Below are 17,660 nucleotides of genomic sequence, written 5' to 3'. Positions count from 1 at the left end.
ATTTTGCAACAGCATCCTAGGCGTATTGCATGGTGTCAATTAATTTTAAGCCAAACACTATTCAGGTTCGATAATCAAGGGTCCTAATTGGTTTCTATAATTGGTTCGCTTTCACAAATGCTGGAGTTGTTGAGCAGCAATAGATTTAGAGAGGAATCGCAAGGGTTCCTGCTGTAAAAGTACTACTGGGTAAATCTCTGTGTGAAAGCTACGCCTTTTCTTCTTCTCATAATGTATCTTCCTTCATCTTTTTTCCCCTTCCCTGCCATGTTCCGTACTTTACCAATCTGTCTTGCTACCCGTTGTAGAATGATCCGTTTCATTCTAAACGGGCACAGCAAGCCTCTGGGTTGCATCTTGAACATCCCAGGAGGATAAAGTGGAGATCTTTCATTACTATTCACAGCAATGTCTTCAATAGCAACTTTTCCTAGTATCTCTCTCGCTCCCACTCCCATTTCTGGAGGGCCCGAGGAGCCTTCTCTCGTGGCCTTCACTTAACTGGGAAATGGGGTACAGCGGGGTAAGGTGCGTGCTCGTTCCCACAGACGTGCATCAAATCAACGCGTGTGCCTTAAGCATCTTTCCAGTCTCTTTCTCCCTTTCCCTGCCTCCTTCCCCTCAGCCTCTGCAATCGTGGCGGGCCCCGCAGCGGCCGTGCAGGCGGCTCGGCCCAGCGATTGGCTGGCCCTCTGACAGCTCTGGCGGCGATTGTAGGATTCTCGAGCCACGCCTCCCTTCAGCAGGGCCCTGGGACCATTCATAAACTAAACGACCCTCTCCGCAAAGGCAGAGACCTCCAGACGTCCGCGCCGGGAGAGGACGCGAGGCGCAGGAAAGTAATAAGAGCGGCTGCATCCAGTTCCGAAAGTGGGAGGGGGAAGGAAACGGAAAGCGGCGGGGGGGGGGGGGAGAGAGAGAGATCCTGGAAAGCGGAAAAGTGCATCCACACGCACACTCCTTCCTGCTGATCAAGACAATATACTCGGGACAAAAGGGAAGGTTGACCTGAAATCAATTTTTTTTAAACAAACGGGAAATCCCGAAGGGGCCCTAAAGCTGGACTTAAGAACTTTGAAGGAGGAGCAGGCCGGGAATCAGCGGCGGAAAGGTGGCCTTTGGGCGAGTTCTTCAGCCGAGGCCTCCGGAAGAAAAGCAACGCAAAAAGCAGAGCAAAGCGGCGCTGCCACGGCCTGAACTAGGCGAGAGGAGAGGAGGGCAAGAGAACGGGCGCCGCCCGTCTAGAATTGGGCCGCTGACCTCTCACTTTTGCTGCGGAAAGTCCAATCCCCATCCCCCAACCCCAGCAGGGAAGAAGGAGCGAGTTTCCCCATGAAGTACTGAAGCCCTTTGGAGCCTGAGCAGGCCAAGAACTGGGCGCAGCTCCGATGTAAAGGAAGCGCCAAACTTTTGCGCCGGAGGAAGGAGGTTGCCTGCTCCGCTCGGTGGCGGCGGCAGGGCGGGTTCCGACGGTGCCTCGTCCTCCCTCTCGTCCTCCTCCTCGGCGGTGGCAGCGACCGGGCGAAGCGGGCTTGGCTTCTGCCCGCGCGCGCGGAGACGGCGGCTGCGGCGTTGGATCCGTCAACGTACTGCGAGAGCCCGGTGTACAGCCCGGACGTCTGCCCCAACATGATTGCCGCGCAAGCCAAGCTAGTCTACCAGCTGAATAAGTATTACACGGAGCGGTGCCAGGCCCGCAAGGCGGCCATCGCCAAGACCATCCGCGAGGTCTGCAAAGTCGTCTCCGACGTGCTGAAAGAGGTGGAGGTGCAGGAGCCGCGCTTCATCAGCTCGCTGAGCGAGATCGACGCGCGCTACGAGGGCCTGGAGGTCATCTCGCCCACCGAGTTCGAGGTGGTGCTCTACCTCAACCAGATGGGCGTCTTCAATTTCGTGGACGACGGCTCGTTGCCGGGCTGCGCCGTCCTCAAGCTGAGCGACGGCCGCAAGCGCAGCATGTCGCTGTGGGTGGAGTTCATCACCGCCTCGGGCTACCTGTCGGCGCGCAAGATCCGCTCGCGCTTCCAGACGCTGGTGGCGCAGGCCGTGGACAAGTGCAGCTACCGCGACGTGGTCAAGATGATCGCCGACACCAGCGAGGTCAAGCTCCGCATCCGCGAGCGCTACGTGGTGCAGATCACGCCCGCCTTCAAGTGCACCGGCATCTGGCCGCGCAGCGCTGCCCAGTGGCCGCTGCCCCACATCCCCTGGCCGGGACCCAACCGCGTGGCCGAGGTCAAGGCCGAGGGCTTCAACTTGCTCTCCAAGGAGTGCTACTCGCTGACCGGCAAGCAGAGCTCGGCCGAGAGCGACGCCTGGGTGCTGCAGTTCGGCGAGGCCGAGAACCGCCTGCTGCTGGGCGGCTGCCGCAACAAGTGCCTCTCGGTGCTCAAGACGCTGCGCGACCGGCACCTGGAACTGCCCGGCCAGCCGCTCAACAACTACCACATGAAGACGCTGCTGCTCTACGAGTGCGAGAAGCACCCGCGGGAGACCGACTGGGACGAGGCCTGCCTGGGCGACCGCCTCAACGGCATCCTCCTGCAGCTCATCTCCTGCCTGCAGTGCCGCCGCTGCCCGCACTACTTCCTGCCCAACCTCGACCTCTTTCAGGGCAAGCCCCACTCGGCCCTGGAGAGCGCCGCCAAGCAGACCTGGCGCCTGGCCCGGGAGATCCTCACCAACCCCAAGAGCCTGGACAAGCTATAGGGCCGCCGGGGCTCCTTTGCAAACTTTGGAAGGGGGAGCGGGGCTCCAAGACTGCAGGCGCGGCGGCGGCGCTGCTGCTCCTCCGCTCCCCCTTTTTTTCCTTCAAAAGACAAGACTCTCCCGGCAGTGAAAGGACTTGGCGGCAGCCGAGCGAAACCCGAGGTACATTTCTTCCCCTCCCCGTCCTGAATCCTCCATGTGTGTGAGCTCCCTTCCCTTCTCTCCGCCGCTCTTTTCTCTCTCTTGTCCCCTTTGCCTGAATGTTGTCACCAAGTGAAAAACAACGCTATTTAACTAGATGTACGATTTTCTTTCTTTTAAAAAAAGGTAAGGAAAGAAAACAAAATAAATTAAAAGAGGAAAAAACAAACCAGAAGCCCCAAAAAGAAAGAGAAAAAGAAAAGAAAAGTCACCGCTATCAAAGTTTACTGGTGTTAAATGTATTCCAGTGCCAATGACAAGACTATATGCACTTCTTTTCCTTCCCACCATTTGCTTAAATTTGACTTGTTGAAAACAGTTAAGAAACTTCATAAAAAATAAAAAAAAATCGATTTTAACTTTCCATTGCCTTCGTGTCTCTTTATTCCAAACATCCGGCAATTAATTAAGAGGTGATTGTGCCCAAGAATTTTACTTTTTAAGCAGAAAATAGAAAGAAAAAGCAGAAGGGAAACTAAGATAAAATTTCCACTTACAAATTATAACATATTTTGAATGTTTCTAACTGATACCAAACAAATTATTCAAACAGGGAAGTGTTTCTGTTGTAAAACAGTTCTGCAGTCTTAGTAGCTATCTTTTCCACCAGGCAGCCATTAGTTTTTAAATTGTATTACAAGTTGATATAACTTCTCTTTCTTTCTAGAACATAAATCCTTTCTTTCTTCACTTATTTATCCTTCTGCCTTTTCTTGCATATAGATAATATTCAATATTACGTGAATTTCAAGGCTGTGTAAAATTACTCCTAAATATACAATTTAGAAAATCTAGGAAATTTTCTTTCCTATATAGTTTTGCCGAATGTATACAGATACGCATTATGGAACAAAATGGGAACCATTTTTTAAGAATTATTCCCCAGGACAATGACACTGATTTCCATATTAAAATCTTCATTCAGAAAAGATTTTTCATGCGTTTTAAATATGATTTCTCTCTTCTGAAGGACTGACTTGAGAGTTATGGGTTTTGTACAAACACATTTTGATGTGCATATTAATCTAATCTATAGCGGCCTTCACCTACTGTGATTTTTCTAAGTTTATCCTGAACCTATGCAAGTTTATCACTGGCATCAAAGTAGCTTGCTCCCAAATAAATATGAAGGGAATTGCAGCCTTACAAAGATATGAAATGTTTGCCTCCCCCCACAAGAAAACTTCCTTTCATGTTTTATTTAGACAAGTTGTTATAGAAAGTTTGTGGGGGGTTTTGAAATATTTTGGAAAGGTTGATTAGTCTTTGCATATAAACAGTATGCCTTAAAAAGTCTAAAATGAAAAAATATTGTTTTAGTTTTGGTGCATTGATAAAATTCTAAAATATTACATATATTTCCTGATTGACTGCCAATTGTGCTTATTTGTGCAGTATGCACTTTGAGGCAAAAAACAAAGCTAAAGAAACCCAAATGCAATAAGTACGTCTTTCTGCTGAAAATGGTTCGAATCTGATAATGGCTTGTAATGAACTGAGTTTTCATACATGCTCCACTAGCCATTCCACTAGCCCAGAATAAAAACTATGCTCTAGAATTCAAGAATCTTGTTAGGAACAGGCTTTCAGTAAGAATATAAACTTTGATGCTATCAGTAACAACAATATCCCCAGCTGTTTTACTTCAAAAATCCTGTCACAAGGCTTTTCCTTCCCAGAGTTTAGAAAAATACACAGACAAATTAAATTGATCAAACTGGGAAACCCTATTAATTAAACAGGCTTTAAAGCAAGTGCAGGATTGGTACTGGAAGAAGGGGTGTGGCTACCCAAGTTTTAGTTATCCACAGCATATGGAAAAGAGAGGGACGGAAGAAAAAGCAAGGACATGGGAAAATGCCAGAGTTGTAAGAAAACAGTTATTTTACTGCATGACTTCATAACCTAAACAACAAAAGACTTAGAAAGTTTCCACAAGGAGTACTCAACAGCTTGAAGCTTATCCTACTACTACTAGCACAAATAATTCCCAATTTTCATATAAATTAATACAGTTCACTGCTTTTTTATGTTCTATGACTACCATCAGTTTAAGATGTCTGGCTCACATTGTTTTTAAAATAATATTGTAAATCTAATACCAGTTTACTTCTCTCTTACTAGGAAAGAATTTATTTCAAAGCAGCAGGGAAATACATATAGTTTACTCTAAAATAATGTATACTGAAGCTTCTAATACTATAATGAGTAAATGTAAATTAAGTATTTTGCCTCTTTATTTGATGGCTGCATATTTACTTTTAGAATAAATCAGCACCCAAATAAACTGCAGCTAAACTGAAGATTTTATATGCACATTACTCTTAGCTTTAAAAGTTTACATGTTTCTAATAACTTTCTCATCTTAAATTAGCTAGTGTAATGTTATATAAAAGTGTATTTTTTTAAAAAAAAGTTTCAGAATTACTTTCTACTAGTTATGAAAGTTTTTATAAATGATACTGCTCATATTGTAAAAATATTCAAAGAGAATAAAATTGCAGAGATTAGTGTAATTGTAACGGTTGCCTACATGGACATAATCTGCATACATTAGATCATACAGTTTTGTGTTCCATTTTCTTCAAGAGAGTACTGCAAATCTCTCATAAAAAAACAAACATTTCTATAATAAAGCACAGATTTTAAAAGACTGCATGTTCAGTAATACTTTCTAATATTATGAACAACATAGTGAATATTTTAAAGAAATAAGTTTACATTTATAAACAGAGGTGAAATAATTAAATTGAATTTACTTTTGCATTTGGAGACTACAGTATTTAAGAAAATCTTAAACAGGACCATGCAGCACAAATGTACAAGAAATCATGCTTTCAGAACAAACAGAGTGTTATTTAACATGGTACAAAGAAATTCAAAGCCAAAACACAGATATCAAGGGGCGGTACTGCTAATTTAAGATATTTTATCCATTCTCTTGTTTTCAAGCAACTGTATTTCAGGCATCTCCCTGGAGGGTTCTGCCTTGAGGTAATTAAGAGAGGTTCTTAAAAGTAACATATTTCATACTTAAATAGACTCACATATGCGAGAGCTCAACTTTGGCTAAATCAAGAACTGAAAAATATAATCAATGAACAGAAAAGCCTGGAATTACTTATTGCCTTTTAAAGAGATGGAGAGGGAAAGTCGGTGATCTCTTACCTTGGAATCCATTTTCTTAAAAATGGGCTCTTCTTCATCTACCTCAAAATACACTTCAGAGGAGGTGATGGACAGAGTGCCTTTCACTACTACACAAGGGGCCACGAGCTGAGCTGGTGTACACAGACTAACAGGACCTACAAAAGAAAAGAAAAGCACACACAGTCCAAGACTTCGTTTGCCATAATCTGAACAACAAGCACAACATTTGTCTAAATATACATATGCTTGTTACTTCTTTTATTCTATCAATCCAGCCCACCCTTTACAAAACAAACTGCCTCTAACAAAGAACATTTTTATATGCACTCCAAGAACACATGCAATGCATTTGTTGTACTGCTGGGTTGCCAAAGATTTGAACAAGTTCAGCTGCAAGCAATGGAAGTGATTATGTATGCCCATCTAGGTGGCTGTTAGATCATCTCATTTTCTACTCCTAAAAACTTTGAAATGCTTCAGAACAAAATGCCTCAAGTAGGTAGGTAGGGAAGGGAAGGGAAGGGAAGGAAGGAAGGTCCTATTTTAAAAATCTACGATTGCCTGCTAGGTTTGATTTATATGCACTGCCAAGACATACATTCAAAAGTTAAATATACAGTGCTAGAAACTGAAAAGGCTGCCGTGCTTCAATTGTCAGTTAAATATGTTTCAAGCTATCCATACATGGCTAGTGCAGCTCTGGGACTGTGGGAGTAAACAGCTGGAGCACTGGTTTCCATTTGAATGCATTTTTATTGGAATAATCACATCTCCACAGGGCTTATCACAGAAGCAGATCAGTGTACTACTCAAAACAATAGGCTGGACGCAGTTCTAACAATATGCAGGGTGTTATAATAAAGCAGGATCTCGAGAAGGAAAGTGGATTATATTTGTCATCTTAGGGGTTTATAAACAGGGAATTCTGAGAGCAACAAAGAGAACATTTATCATCCTGGGCCTTTGTTTTAAAAAATTGTAAAATGCTTGTGTGACACATAACCTTTTGCATTAATAAAGTGGGTATAAATGAGGTGTGCACATGTAGGTAATCAATGGGTGAATAATGCCCCCCCAAAAAAATTCCAGATGAATTGTCATTTCTGTCAATTGTTAGAGGTTGTGATAGTCTTTAATCTTGCATCAATCTCAATGTGTGCCAGTAGGACAATGGAAGAGATGCTCTGGTCCGATCAGAGCAGCTTTGCCCTCTATTCCCAGTGTACAAATACATTGTGTTTGCAGATGGGCATCCGAGAGCTGCACAACTGCCGTGATTTCCCAAAGCTCATTCCCACAAATGGATGAAATAAGCAGCTACGTGTTCTTTTGCTGTCTCCCTTTGCCCTCTGTACATTAGCATGTAATCCTGGGAAGAAATAACATTTTTTCAATCACTTTCAGACATTCAATTACAGGCCAAGGAGACAGCTGCAAGAGCCAGGGGCACCTCAGGTCCTGTTGAAAACCCCTGACAATTTCAACTTCATTTCCAACCTGCAGTACTTTATTAGCAAGGATTACTTCTTAATCCTATTGCCATTGTCAAGATTATATAATTAAACTTCCCTTTCACCTCTATTACAGTATGAATGTATTAGCAGAAGTAATGAATGTAGAAGGGGATGGGAAAGGATAGACAGACATGGATCAGATTGGGGGCTCCGGCAAAATCTGTTGAATAGTCACTTCTATAAGAGCCACATAAATTGTATTTGTCTTTAATCACTAGAATATTATTTTGGCGTGAGATATATTTTCATGTTTTACTTTACTGTAAGGCTAAGCTGATTCAATCAATAGAGTAAAATGATAATGCTATGGAGGGAGGTTGCCTAATGAACAATAAGCTCATATCCACTACTTTCAGTGAAACAGAATTTAATCCAACAAGTAACATTCTTCTTTGGGGAATAATCACTATCTATGACTGGGTGTATTTTATAGAAGTAAAAGAAAATTGGGTACATACTCAAAACCTCAAAGCAGAAAAAATAGCTTTTGCTTCTTCTTTTTTTCTTATAAACTGCACAAATCTGCTACAATAACATACATCCTTTTTCCATTTCTTTAAGGAATAAAAAGGAAAATACAGCATGACTGGCATGAATACTGAAGAAAGGGAGTCAAGTTACCAAATGAGTATTAAATATTTCAGATTAATTGTCAAGCCTGGTATAATATATTGGAACACTGGGACTTATGGTCTAGAAAAATTACTAAAAATAGCTACCCCATTCAAAAAAATATATTAGGTACACAAAAGCAAGTGGGCATATCTGAAATATAGTATCAAAAGTCATCAATAAATAGAATCTAAAGCAGTAATTTGAAAATTATTTCTTTGTCAGGAAGAAAGAAGCCTCTAGTCCCTGTGTATGCAGTGTGTGTGTGTGTGTGTGTGTGTGTGTGTGTACTATATGTCAGCCATTGCAGAAATGGTGTTACTAAGGAGCAATTAAACCACTACAGAAATTCTAGAATATAAATAGCAAAAATTACCAGTTAAATTCTCAAGTTCTTTCTCTTCCATGGATGACAAATTATCATCATCAACTTCCAGGAGAATCTCGCTTTCTGAATTCTGATTTCCTAAAGCCTGATTCTTGATAGATTGCTTTCCTTTAACAAGTACATCTTCATCAGGAGCTAAAATGAAAGAGAAACATAGCTGTCAACTATCAACAATTACAATGAGGAGGTGGGAGGAGAAATAGCCCTGTTATATACACCCTGAAGCTTTAGGATGGAGAAAGGAAGTTACCTGGGAAAGGGTCAAATAGCCTGGCGGACTGCTTTAATATTGGGGAAGGAACCGTTAAGAGAGTGATGGCTGTAATTCAGTGAAACACAGAACTAGCTCTAAACCAAGTTACATGATATTCATAGCAAACAACCTATTTCATTTCCAGCCCTGGCTCCCACTCACTCACTGAAACACCTGCAAGCAGATTTTTTAAAAAAAAAAAGTTGCAGGAAAGTAGCTGGTTTGTATTTGGAGATACAAGATAACTGTAACATATACCTGGCAATAGGTCCCATCAAGCTTTGTAGAGAATCTCACCAAGCACCATGCAGAGGAAGGAGATTTTACACACTACTGCCATTCTCAAGAGGGAAGTCATAGGCAGATAGACAAACCAGCCAAACATGCCTAAGGGCAGTTAGCAGAGGAGATTCATATTGAGCCAGACATCAGCAAAACTTCAGCTTCATGAATTTCAATGAATTTAAACCAATGCGACAACAAAATGCCTTGTATAAACATGAAGAAATTCTGGTTTTGGGGAGTCAGGCAAGGCAATAGGCTGTGGTTTAAACTGAACATGGTTATTGTTAACAAAACGGGCTTTGAACCTCCCTGTTCTTCACAATCATCGCACTTCCTTTCATAATACAGAAACTGCACAACTTTTCTGGAATATTCTCCTTGTGAGGACTATGGTAGGTGAATATGCTGGTTGAAGGGACATTCTTGCTCACAGTCCCCATAGATATTGCTTTAGGGCTGGGTGTATATGGGTGGGGTGGGGTGGCTGGCTTCACAGCTGCGCCCCCTCCCTTTTATGGGGTCAACAGCTAGCCAGAAATGGCTTTAGTGGCTTCTGTCCAATTCACCCCAGTCCAGATCCTTCTCCTCTCAGATCTTAGCCAACAGGCACACTCCACTCCACATGGGCCTGATCCTCCCTCCGCGCAACCAAGAGATAAAAGGATGAGGTCTCGAAAGCCCATGATTACGAGTGGGGAGCTCAGTGCTTATTGGGCTCCAAGGGACGTGGCTTTAGAGCGCGCCGAGAGGCTGCAATCCTATACAGGCGTGCCTAACAATCAGCCAAAGGAGCGTAAGGGAAAGCACGCGCGTGGAAAGCGGAAAGTCCGAAGTTGGAATGGGCCGTCTGCGCGCGCCCTCGCGGGGGGAGACGCGGTCAGCTGTTAAGTGGAAGCGGTTCTTTTGAGAAGTTCCTGGGCCAGGGAGAAGGCGGCTCTATTTCCAAGTTTTGGGGCCTGATTTTCCTCCCGTCCCTCCTAAAGACGCCGGCGTTTCTCCTTCCAGGGCTGCTACGGGAGGATAGACATTTAAACTAGGCGCAGAACTTACAAGCGGCTCGGGATCCAAGTCCCTCAGTGCTTTCCAAGCCACGAAGCCTGTGTGAAACGCACCTTTATTGGGGAAATAGCAGGCTGACCCTGGCGTCGCGTTGGCGACATTTGTCCGCGTTACAGGCGGCAGCAGAGGCTGCCTGTCGCCAAGCGCAAGAAAGAATGGCAGGTCGTCTTCTTCTTCCTCTTTCTCTTCTTCCTCTTCTTCTTCTTCGGGAGCGGCGGCGCGCTCAATGCCAAAAGGTATTTTAAGACGCGCTCCCGTTTCTGAGAATATCGTGCCAGCCGAGGCACCCAAGGCAACGTTTGGTTTTTTTTTTTTTTTTTTTAAGGGTATGCTTTTTTTTTAAAAAAAAAAAAATACAACGTACCTACCCAGCACGTGGCAGATTTCTCTTTTTAAAAAGGCGCTTAGGATCTGGGGGCTCCGGGGGAAGGCGCAGATTGTGAAGAGGCTCCGCCTGGCTTTAGCGGCAGAACCGAGTTAGGACAGCGGCGGTATCGCCCGGCCAAGCAGCTCTCCGAGGGAGGACACAAAGCGTTCAGATCGCTCCGGCACGGGTGGCCAGCGGAGACCAGTCGGCCGTATCGGCTTCCTCGGAATTCTGCACTATGAATTCAAGGGCAAGTCAGCGGCAATGTGCCCACAACGGCCTTTCGGCGTTCAACCGGAGGCTGCGAGGTACGAGCGCGGCTCTTATCAAAACGGCGCTCAGCGGGACTGTCCCTTGCGCCGGAGGAGATGGACGGCCACAGGGCCTCGACGGAAAAGAGGCGGGGGGCGGAGGACGGGACACAGCGATGGGATTCCTTTGCAGAGGTAGTATTAACAGTTCTCAACTCCAAGAAATCGCTGAGAACCCGGCGGGTTTGCACAAAAGAATACAGACACGCGCATTTTTAAAGGGTGCAGGATGCAAGTGATGAGCACGGGGAGAAATCTGCATGATTTTAATGCTGCACGGACTCAAAGATGTGCTAAGGTTAGGTTGCAACCCAATTCGTTCTTAAAATTGCAGTAAAACGCAAGTTACTTAAAGAACGAGGCTACTGAAATGAATGGAACTTTAGTCCAAATATGGCCAGCGCTGAAGTGCCTTTATACCATCTTTCTCTGACCTGTTGACCTTCAAATAGGTTGGATGTCAGCCCTCATAACTCTCATAAAAGCCATGCTGCCTGGGAATGATGAGGATGGGGATCTAATACATCTGGAAAAAAGCAGCTTTAGGAAGACTAACTTTCTTACGCCACTATCACAAAATTTAAAAATTACCAGTTTTTCCAAACTAAAGTAAAGGCTAATAGTAAGACAAAGCTGTTTGTTCAAATAATTCTACTTCAAAATGCATAAAATGAGTTAACTTCTGTAATTGTAATAAATGAATGACCTTTTAGTCTGATTTTGTTCTCAGCATTGCTATTGTTCCATCTCTAAATTTATTTCTTTGTATTTAGAGCTGACAACAGGAAACAGATAGGAGGCAGCAATCCACTACTTATCTATTACCTGCTGTGATATAGTTGCAGAACACATGAAACTTATCTGGATTTCTAATATAGAAGAGAGTTGAAAAAGTATAGACCATTTTAGTTTGTGTTGTAGAAGAAGCGACATACTTTCCTCCATCTTCTTTGGAAACATATGTCAAACATATCCTGGTCAGCCAGCTTCCTATCCAAAGCTGATTACGTTTTGATCCCAGCCATACACAGTTTAAGGTTCCAAGGAATTATTTTTTAAAAACTTTAATCTGCAAACATTTACAGAGGAAGGCAATCCCTTGTGACCATATATAAGCTTAATTGTGTCTAAGTATGTGAACAAAAATTTCAAATGAAACTATTAACACGATACATAAAAGCAAATCAATTTAGAATCTCTGTCCTTAGCTTTTCAAATTCTAAGTTCAATTTAAAATGTAGCCTCTTTTTAATATATTTCATATTTTTTCTAAATCCAGATGCTTTAAAATATATTTGCAAATCTATTTACCAGTAGCAACCACAAAAGCAGGAAAATAATTTGTTTTTCCTTTTCCTTTTAAATATATTTGTGGATATAACTAAATAACACTCTTACTTCTGGACTTATTCAGTGAGAGTTGAAAACCCCTTGTCATGGAAAATATGCAACTGATGTTTAGAAAGGTTTTCCTGTAATTAACTCTCCCTTGAGGATTTTAAGTTAGTAAAATACACATGCACTAATACTTAATTCTCAGTGGTCTAGTTGCTTTCTAGGAATTAAAAAAAATAAAGTGATAGCAAAAAATAAAAATAAAGCATATAGGAAATATGTCTGTAAATTTTAATATTATGTCTGTAACTTGACACAATATACCATTTTGGTATATTGTATCTAAACTGTCTCAATTAGACTAATAGTCTTATTTAAAGCTGAGCGACTTCTTTCATCCTGTTTAAGTTAGGAAATCAAAATGGATGCCAACTTTTTCAATTATTTTCAAGAATAATTCTAGTAAACTTGTCTACCACGTGTTAATTTTTTTCTCATATCTTTTGCCACTTAACAGGTATCAACAGATGATTTGATAATCAATTGCCTATGGTACTGAGGTTTAAAACATTACTGAAAAATGCCTTAATATGGATTTATATATTACCTATGCTTACAGGTTTGATGTGGCTAAAACACTACTTCTTGTACTATACCCAACCATATGAGCATTTTGGCTTTTCCACTATCATTGGTAATTGTGTAAAGTGGCAGTAATAGCTCAAGTCAAAAATCAATAGATATTCAGTCTAAAATACGACCTACTTATCTATCACAACTTTAAAAAAAAAAACCCACCACTTTCTAAGTACATTATTATGGGTGTGCTTATAAGATGAAATTATGGTACCTACACAATCACTCATGTGATTACTGTTGTTATTCCGTTCAAAGAAAGCCAGAGTGTTATATAATAAGAATTTCAAAGATGAGGTAAAAAAATTAAAGTATTTCAAAATAAGACTATAAAATACAATTCAATTATTAACTTAAAAGCAGTTTGCATCTACAAATGCCCTGATCAACAGGCAAGTATTCAGTTGTTATCTGTAGAAAGCATGATATCTACCATACTTTCCTTGGGAAAGATGTTGACAATTGCAACATGCTATACAAGCTCCATTCTGGGCCATCCTATTATGAGCAATCCTACAACAGGCTTCTCCCAGCTGATCTCATGGGTCAAGATGCACTGAAAAAGTAGATTTTTCTAAAATATATTTGGCTTGATGCCAATCTCTTGACATAGACTCAGTAGTGCACAAGCAATCACTATCTTGATTCTATTTAGGTGTCTTGCTTAGTAACTGAACACCAGTTGCAGCTATGGATTGTCTTCAAGAGAAGCGTAACAATCAGCAGTAATCCCACTGTTTACCCATGATGGCATGGATTAATGACAATATTTTATCCCAGTCCAATTTTGGAAGTTGACAAGGCCAATGAAATCATATGTGTCTTTAGTGACAAGTTGGATTCATGCTCTTCAAAGCTACATGCCTGTTCTTTCAGGAAATGCTCTACCTTATCTAAAACCTAGTTTGCTCAGTCTAAACAGTGTCTATCCACAGTATTTCTGTTTTATCTATAGTTACCATAGTTTGATTTGTTTGTCAGGATCCTGCATATCATTGCTTTCAGAAACTGTGAAGCACACATAAATAGTCATCCTTACTCATCTGAAAGGGACAGATAGAACTGAGTGTTATCCTCATGGTGATGACATCATCTTACAAATTTCTGGATAACTGGACCCTTCAATAAGTGAAGCTTCTGTTCAAACAAAAACACACTTCTCCTACTGGAACTCCTCTGGGACTCTATTGAGACCCATTGGAAAGTCTGCTGACTCAAAATCTGGTTGGAGAAAGACATTTAGGAGGAAGACTCACATAGCCCATTTTCTCAAAATGCTCTGCTTTTCTTATGCTGGGAAAACAGATTCTGATTTACCTTACTGGGTCTACTTCACATGTTTTGTGTCAATAAAAAGTCATGGCAAAGCTTAATGTCTTAAATGTCCAAATACAGATTAAATATGTCCCATCATCATTATTGAATGCTTTCAGATGCTCTCTTGGCTATATAAAAATATTTTAATAATACCTTTTATTTTCCACATAAAAAGCATTTAAGCTGGTGCAAACTGACAACTTGTTGTCACCTCAAGGATGACAACAGACAGATATAGTAATATTTTTTATCTTACCCCTCGGAGTGCATTCAGGCATTGAAGTTAAATCTACAACATTCATGTTAATAAATACATTATTAATCAGAACCAGTTTTGTATAGTAGTTAAGCCATCAAGTTTAAAAACTAGGAGACTGTGAGCTTTAAAGCCACCTTGGGCATAAAGCCAGCTGGGTGACTTTGAGCCAATCAGTCTCTCCTAGGAAGGAAGCAATGGCAAACTACTCCTGAAAAAACCTTCCCCCCAAAACTGCAGGGACTTTTCCAGGCACACTCTGAGAATCCAACACAACTGAACAGAAGACAAAAAAAAAGTTAATAAAAATTATAATCATTCTTGATATCTTGAGGTTATTGAACCATTTGGCAGCATCCTTTTTCACTTATTTCAATCGGCAATTATAAGTTAGATATTGTGAAACCAGTTTATTGAAACATCTATTATAGTTGCAAATTTTTTAGATGTATAATGGCCATCAAAAGCTGGTAGGTATGCTCTATGACAGAGGTGTCAAACACAAGGCCCGCGGGCTGGTCCTAGCCTGTGATGTGGTTGGATCCAGCTCATAGGGCCATCCTGGAAAATGTAAGGGGCTGGCCCACATGGCTTCAGCCCAGTCTACCCAGTACGAAGAGGAAACATGCCATCAGTCTGGGGAGTGGTGTCAAGCTGGCCACGCCCACCCAGTTGGCCATGCCCACTGAGTAGTGTCAAGTGGCCACACCCACCCAGTCAGCCACACCCACCCAGTCAGCCATGTCCGCCCGGCCCCCTGAGGTCAACCACAGCCCTGATGTGGCCCTCAATGAAATTGAGTTTGAGATTCCTGCTCTATGATGAAGTAACATTAGGACTCTTTTTCTTTATTTTATCATGTAGCCAGACTATTTTGCCAACATTTCTTTTATAAAAAAACAATATATATTTTGTTTACCATAATAATCCTTACTAGTAATTTATATACTATAAATCTGATCTTTTATACATATCCTGGTCATGAAGGATTACAGTTTACTTGCTTTCTTTCCTTTTAAATTATTTCATAATTTTGATACAATTTTGGTGTATGGCTGTTTAGCTAATAAATCAGCATATATAAACAGAATACACTCAACGCCACCTCAGCAGTCAAATGTGCACCAAAATTAACTTTGCCTTCAAGCAAATTAAGTGAAAAATTTAACTAAACAGATGGACTGACTTTTTCTAACAGCTTACAGTTACATTTTTAAAATCATTGATTTTGAGTAACTAACTGAAACACAAAAATGTTCACTTTCCTAAAACAAGTATTTCCCACCCATACTTTGAAGTCTACTGATGCCAATAAATTCCAATTCTGGAATTAAGGTGCTGAATATGATGAAGAGGAATACAGAAGTTCCAGGAAATTATATTTTCTTTAACAAAAAGCAACTCTGGTTTCAAGCCACAATATTTGCAATTTAACAGCACATACCAAGCACATACCAAATTTGTGCTCCACTGAATTAAAACCACAGTTCATAATCAGCAGACTTGAGAACATAAATGTTTATGTGATTAAGGCATGAGATTACACAGCTATTATTTTAGATTATCCCATATGCTTTCTATAGAATGAACTATCCAGCTGATGTAATCATGTTGCTGGCCAATCATTTCTGTTATCTGACAGTTTTGTTGGAAAGTTTTACTGGCAATACTTTGAAACTGCTTTATATATAAAGGGGAGAGGAAGGTGGGGAAGGGGGGTGGAGAGAGAGAAAGATAATAAATTTTTGGAAGTACTACTGAAGTACACTAATAATTGCATTCTTTGAATCCTTACATCTTATTCTGCAAATTAGCTCAAGAGAGTAAAGTAGGGATTAGCTGATTTATAAGCCAAAATGATCTCTGACTGACAACTCTTTCACCTGCTGACATAATTGTGGAAATTAATTCTGGCAGTTAAGATAGAAAAATAGTGACAGATGAGCACATGACTGACATCTGGTGGGAAGTGGAGTTAAGTTGTTCATATGGGATTCTGCCCATGGAGTTGCTGAACAAAGCTCATTCCAGAGTGAACTTGTAGACTCCTGACCTTAATGCTTATAAAATTAGCTTTTAAAAACTGTAATACAATTATCAATATCATATTATAAAATAATTAAGAAATAAAGATGACATCATGAAATATCATTTCCTTGCAAAAAATATGGGGATTTTTTTGTCTGTCTATTATGTTTTCATTCATTTTCATTCATTCATTCATTCAATATATTCATCTATTTATAATAGCCTGGATATTTAGCATTTGTCATATCATCCTGTTGAATTTTTATTGCTACTCATGGAAGAACAGGTGATATTGCTCCACTTTTAATTTTGTTAATATCAAATACTTTTTTGAGGATCACTGTTGCTAAGCGTTCTAAAAGTGAGGAAGAACTTGAACATTAGATTATTTCCTAGTTGTTAGCACTTCATAATTATAATTTAAAAGCAATTAATAGGGCTTTTAAACAAACAAATAAGTTTTATTGTTGCTTTGTCCTGTGACAAAATTGAAATTTATATTACTTAATATAAATTTTTCTGCATTTTAAAGTTTTATTTATATTATTTCCTTTCACAATAGATCTAATGCACTGTGTTCCATCTCCTGTTGAAGCACTGACCAGACCCTGATCAGCTTAATTCAGCTAATATTTTCATTTGCTTTTAATTTGCATATTCCACTTTTTATGCTTCTCCCCTATTCATTTTAGGTTGTTATTCAGTTCATTGTCTTCCTTTAACTTCTGTGTCTTTGATTTAAACTAAGTTTAAGGGAATATTGACCGTCTTGATTCTCCTGTATCTCACTGCCTTCTGATACCATCCAATATTTTATCCTCATCTCTCATCTCTCTCTCATTTCTCCCTGACTCATCTCTCCAAGGGAAGATTGAAGGTCAAGGCTTTGAATTCATTCCCATAAACCAATTTGTATAGTTCTTGTCTCCATATTACACCAGTTATCCTTTCCCAAATATCTTTGGGCCTTCTCTACAGCATATTCCAAAGCTGATCCCTCTGCGATTATATATGGTAGATAGACTCAGATATCCTTTTCATGCAGAAGATGCCTGTGTGATATTGAGATCTTGGAACATGTGTTCCTCAGGTGTAGATTTTACAAGAAATTGCACTTCCAACCATTCAATTCTTAGTACATAGGCTACGTGGCTGTTCAGACCAATGATATTTTAGATTTTAAAATCCTAGATTCATTTGTTGCCTCAAAAATATGAAGTGTTTTAAATAATTTTTGAC

General features: G+C 40.8%; 2 protein-coding genes across 6 annotated transcripts in view; one reads left to right on the top strand and one right to left on the bottom strand.

Annotated features, from left to right (window-relative positions):
- LRBA (LPS responsive beige-like anchor protein) overlaps positions 1–17,660 on the bottom strand; it is a 351,486-nt gene that overhangs the window by 163,549 nt on the left and 170,277 nt on the right. For all 5 annotated transcript variants that reach the window (XM_087963037.1, XM_026668758.2, XM_026668760.2 and 2 more), the window contains exons 39-40: positions 8,563–8,709; positions 6,079–6,215 (exon numbers count right to left, since the gene is read on the bottom strand). In XM_087963037.1, the coding sequence (XP_087819163.1) occupies positions 6,079–6,215; positions 8,563–8,709 (284 nt within the window). The remainder of the gene's footprint in view (positions 1–6,078; positions 6,216–8,562; positions 8,710–17,660) is intronic.
- On the top strand, positions 798–3,274 carry MAB21L2 (mab-21 like 2). The gene has a single exon (XM_026668767.2). It carries the CDS (start codon positions 1,630–1,632, stop codon positions 2,707–2,709), a length of 1,080 nt encoding a protein of 359 aa, XP_026524552.1. The 5' UTR covers positions 798–1,629; the 3' UTR covers positions 2,710–3,274.

The sequence above is a fragment of the Notechis scutatus genome, chromosome 4, assembly GCF_049901735.1.
Source record: "Notechis scutatus isolate UNSWTSFEM ecotype Mainland chromosome 4, rNotScu1.2, whole genome shotgun sequence".
NCBI classification, from domain to species: domain Eukaryota; kingdom Metazoa; phylum Chordata; class Lepidosauria; order Squamata; family Elapidae; genus Notechis; species Notechis scutatus.
The sequence above is the reverse complement of the archived record's forward strand: the minus strand, read 5'-3'. Positions and strand labels throughout refer to the sequence as shown.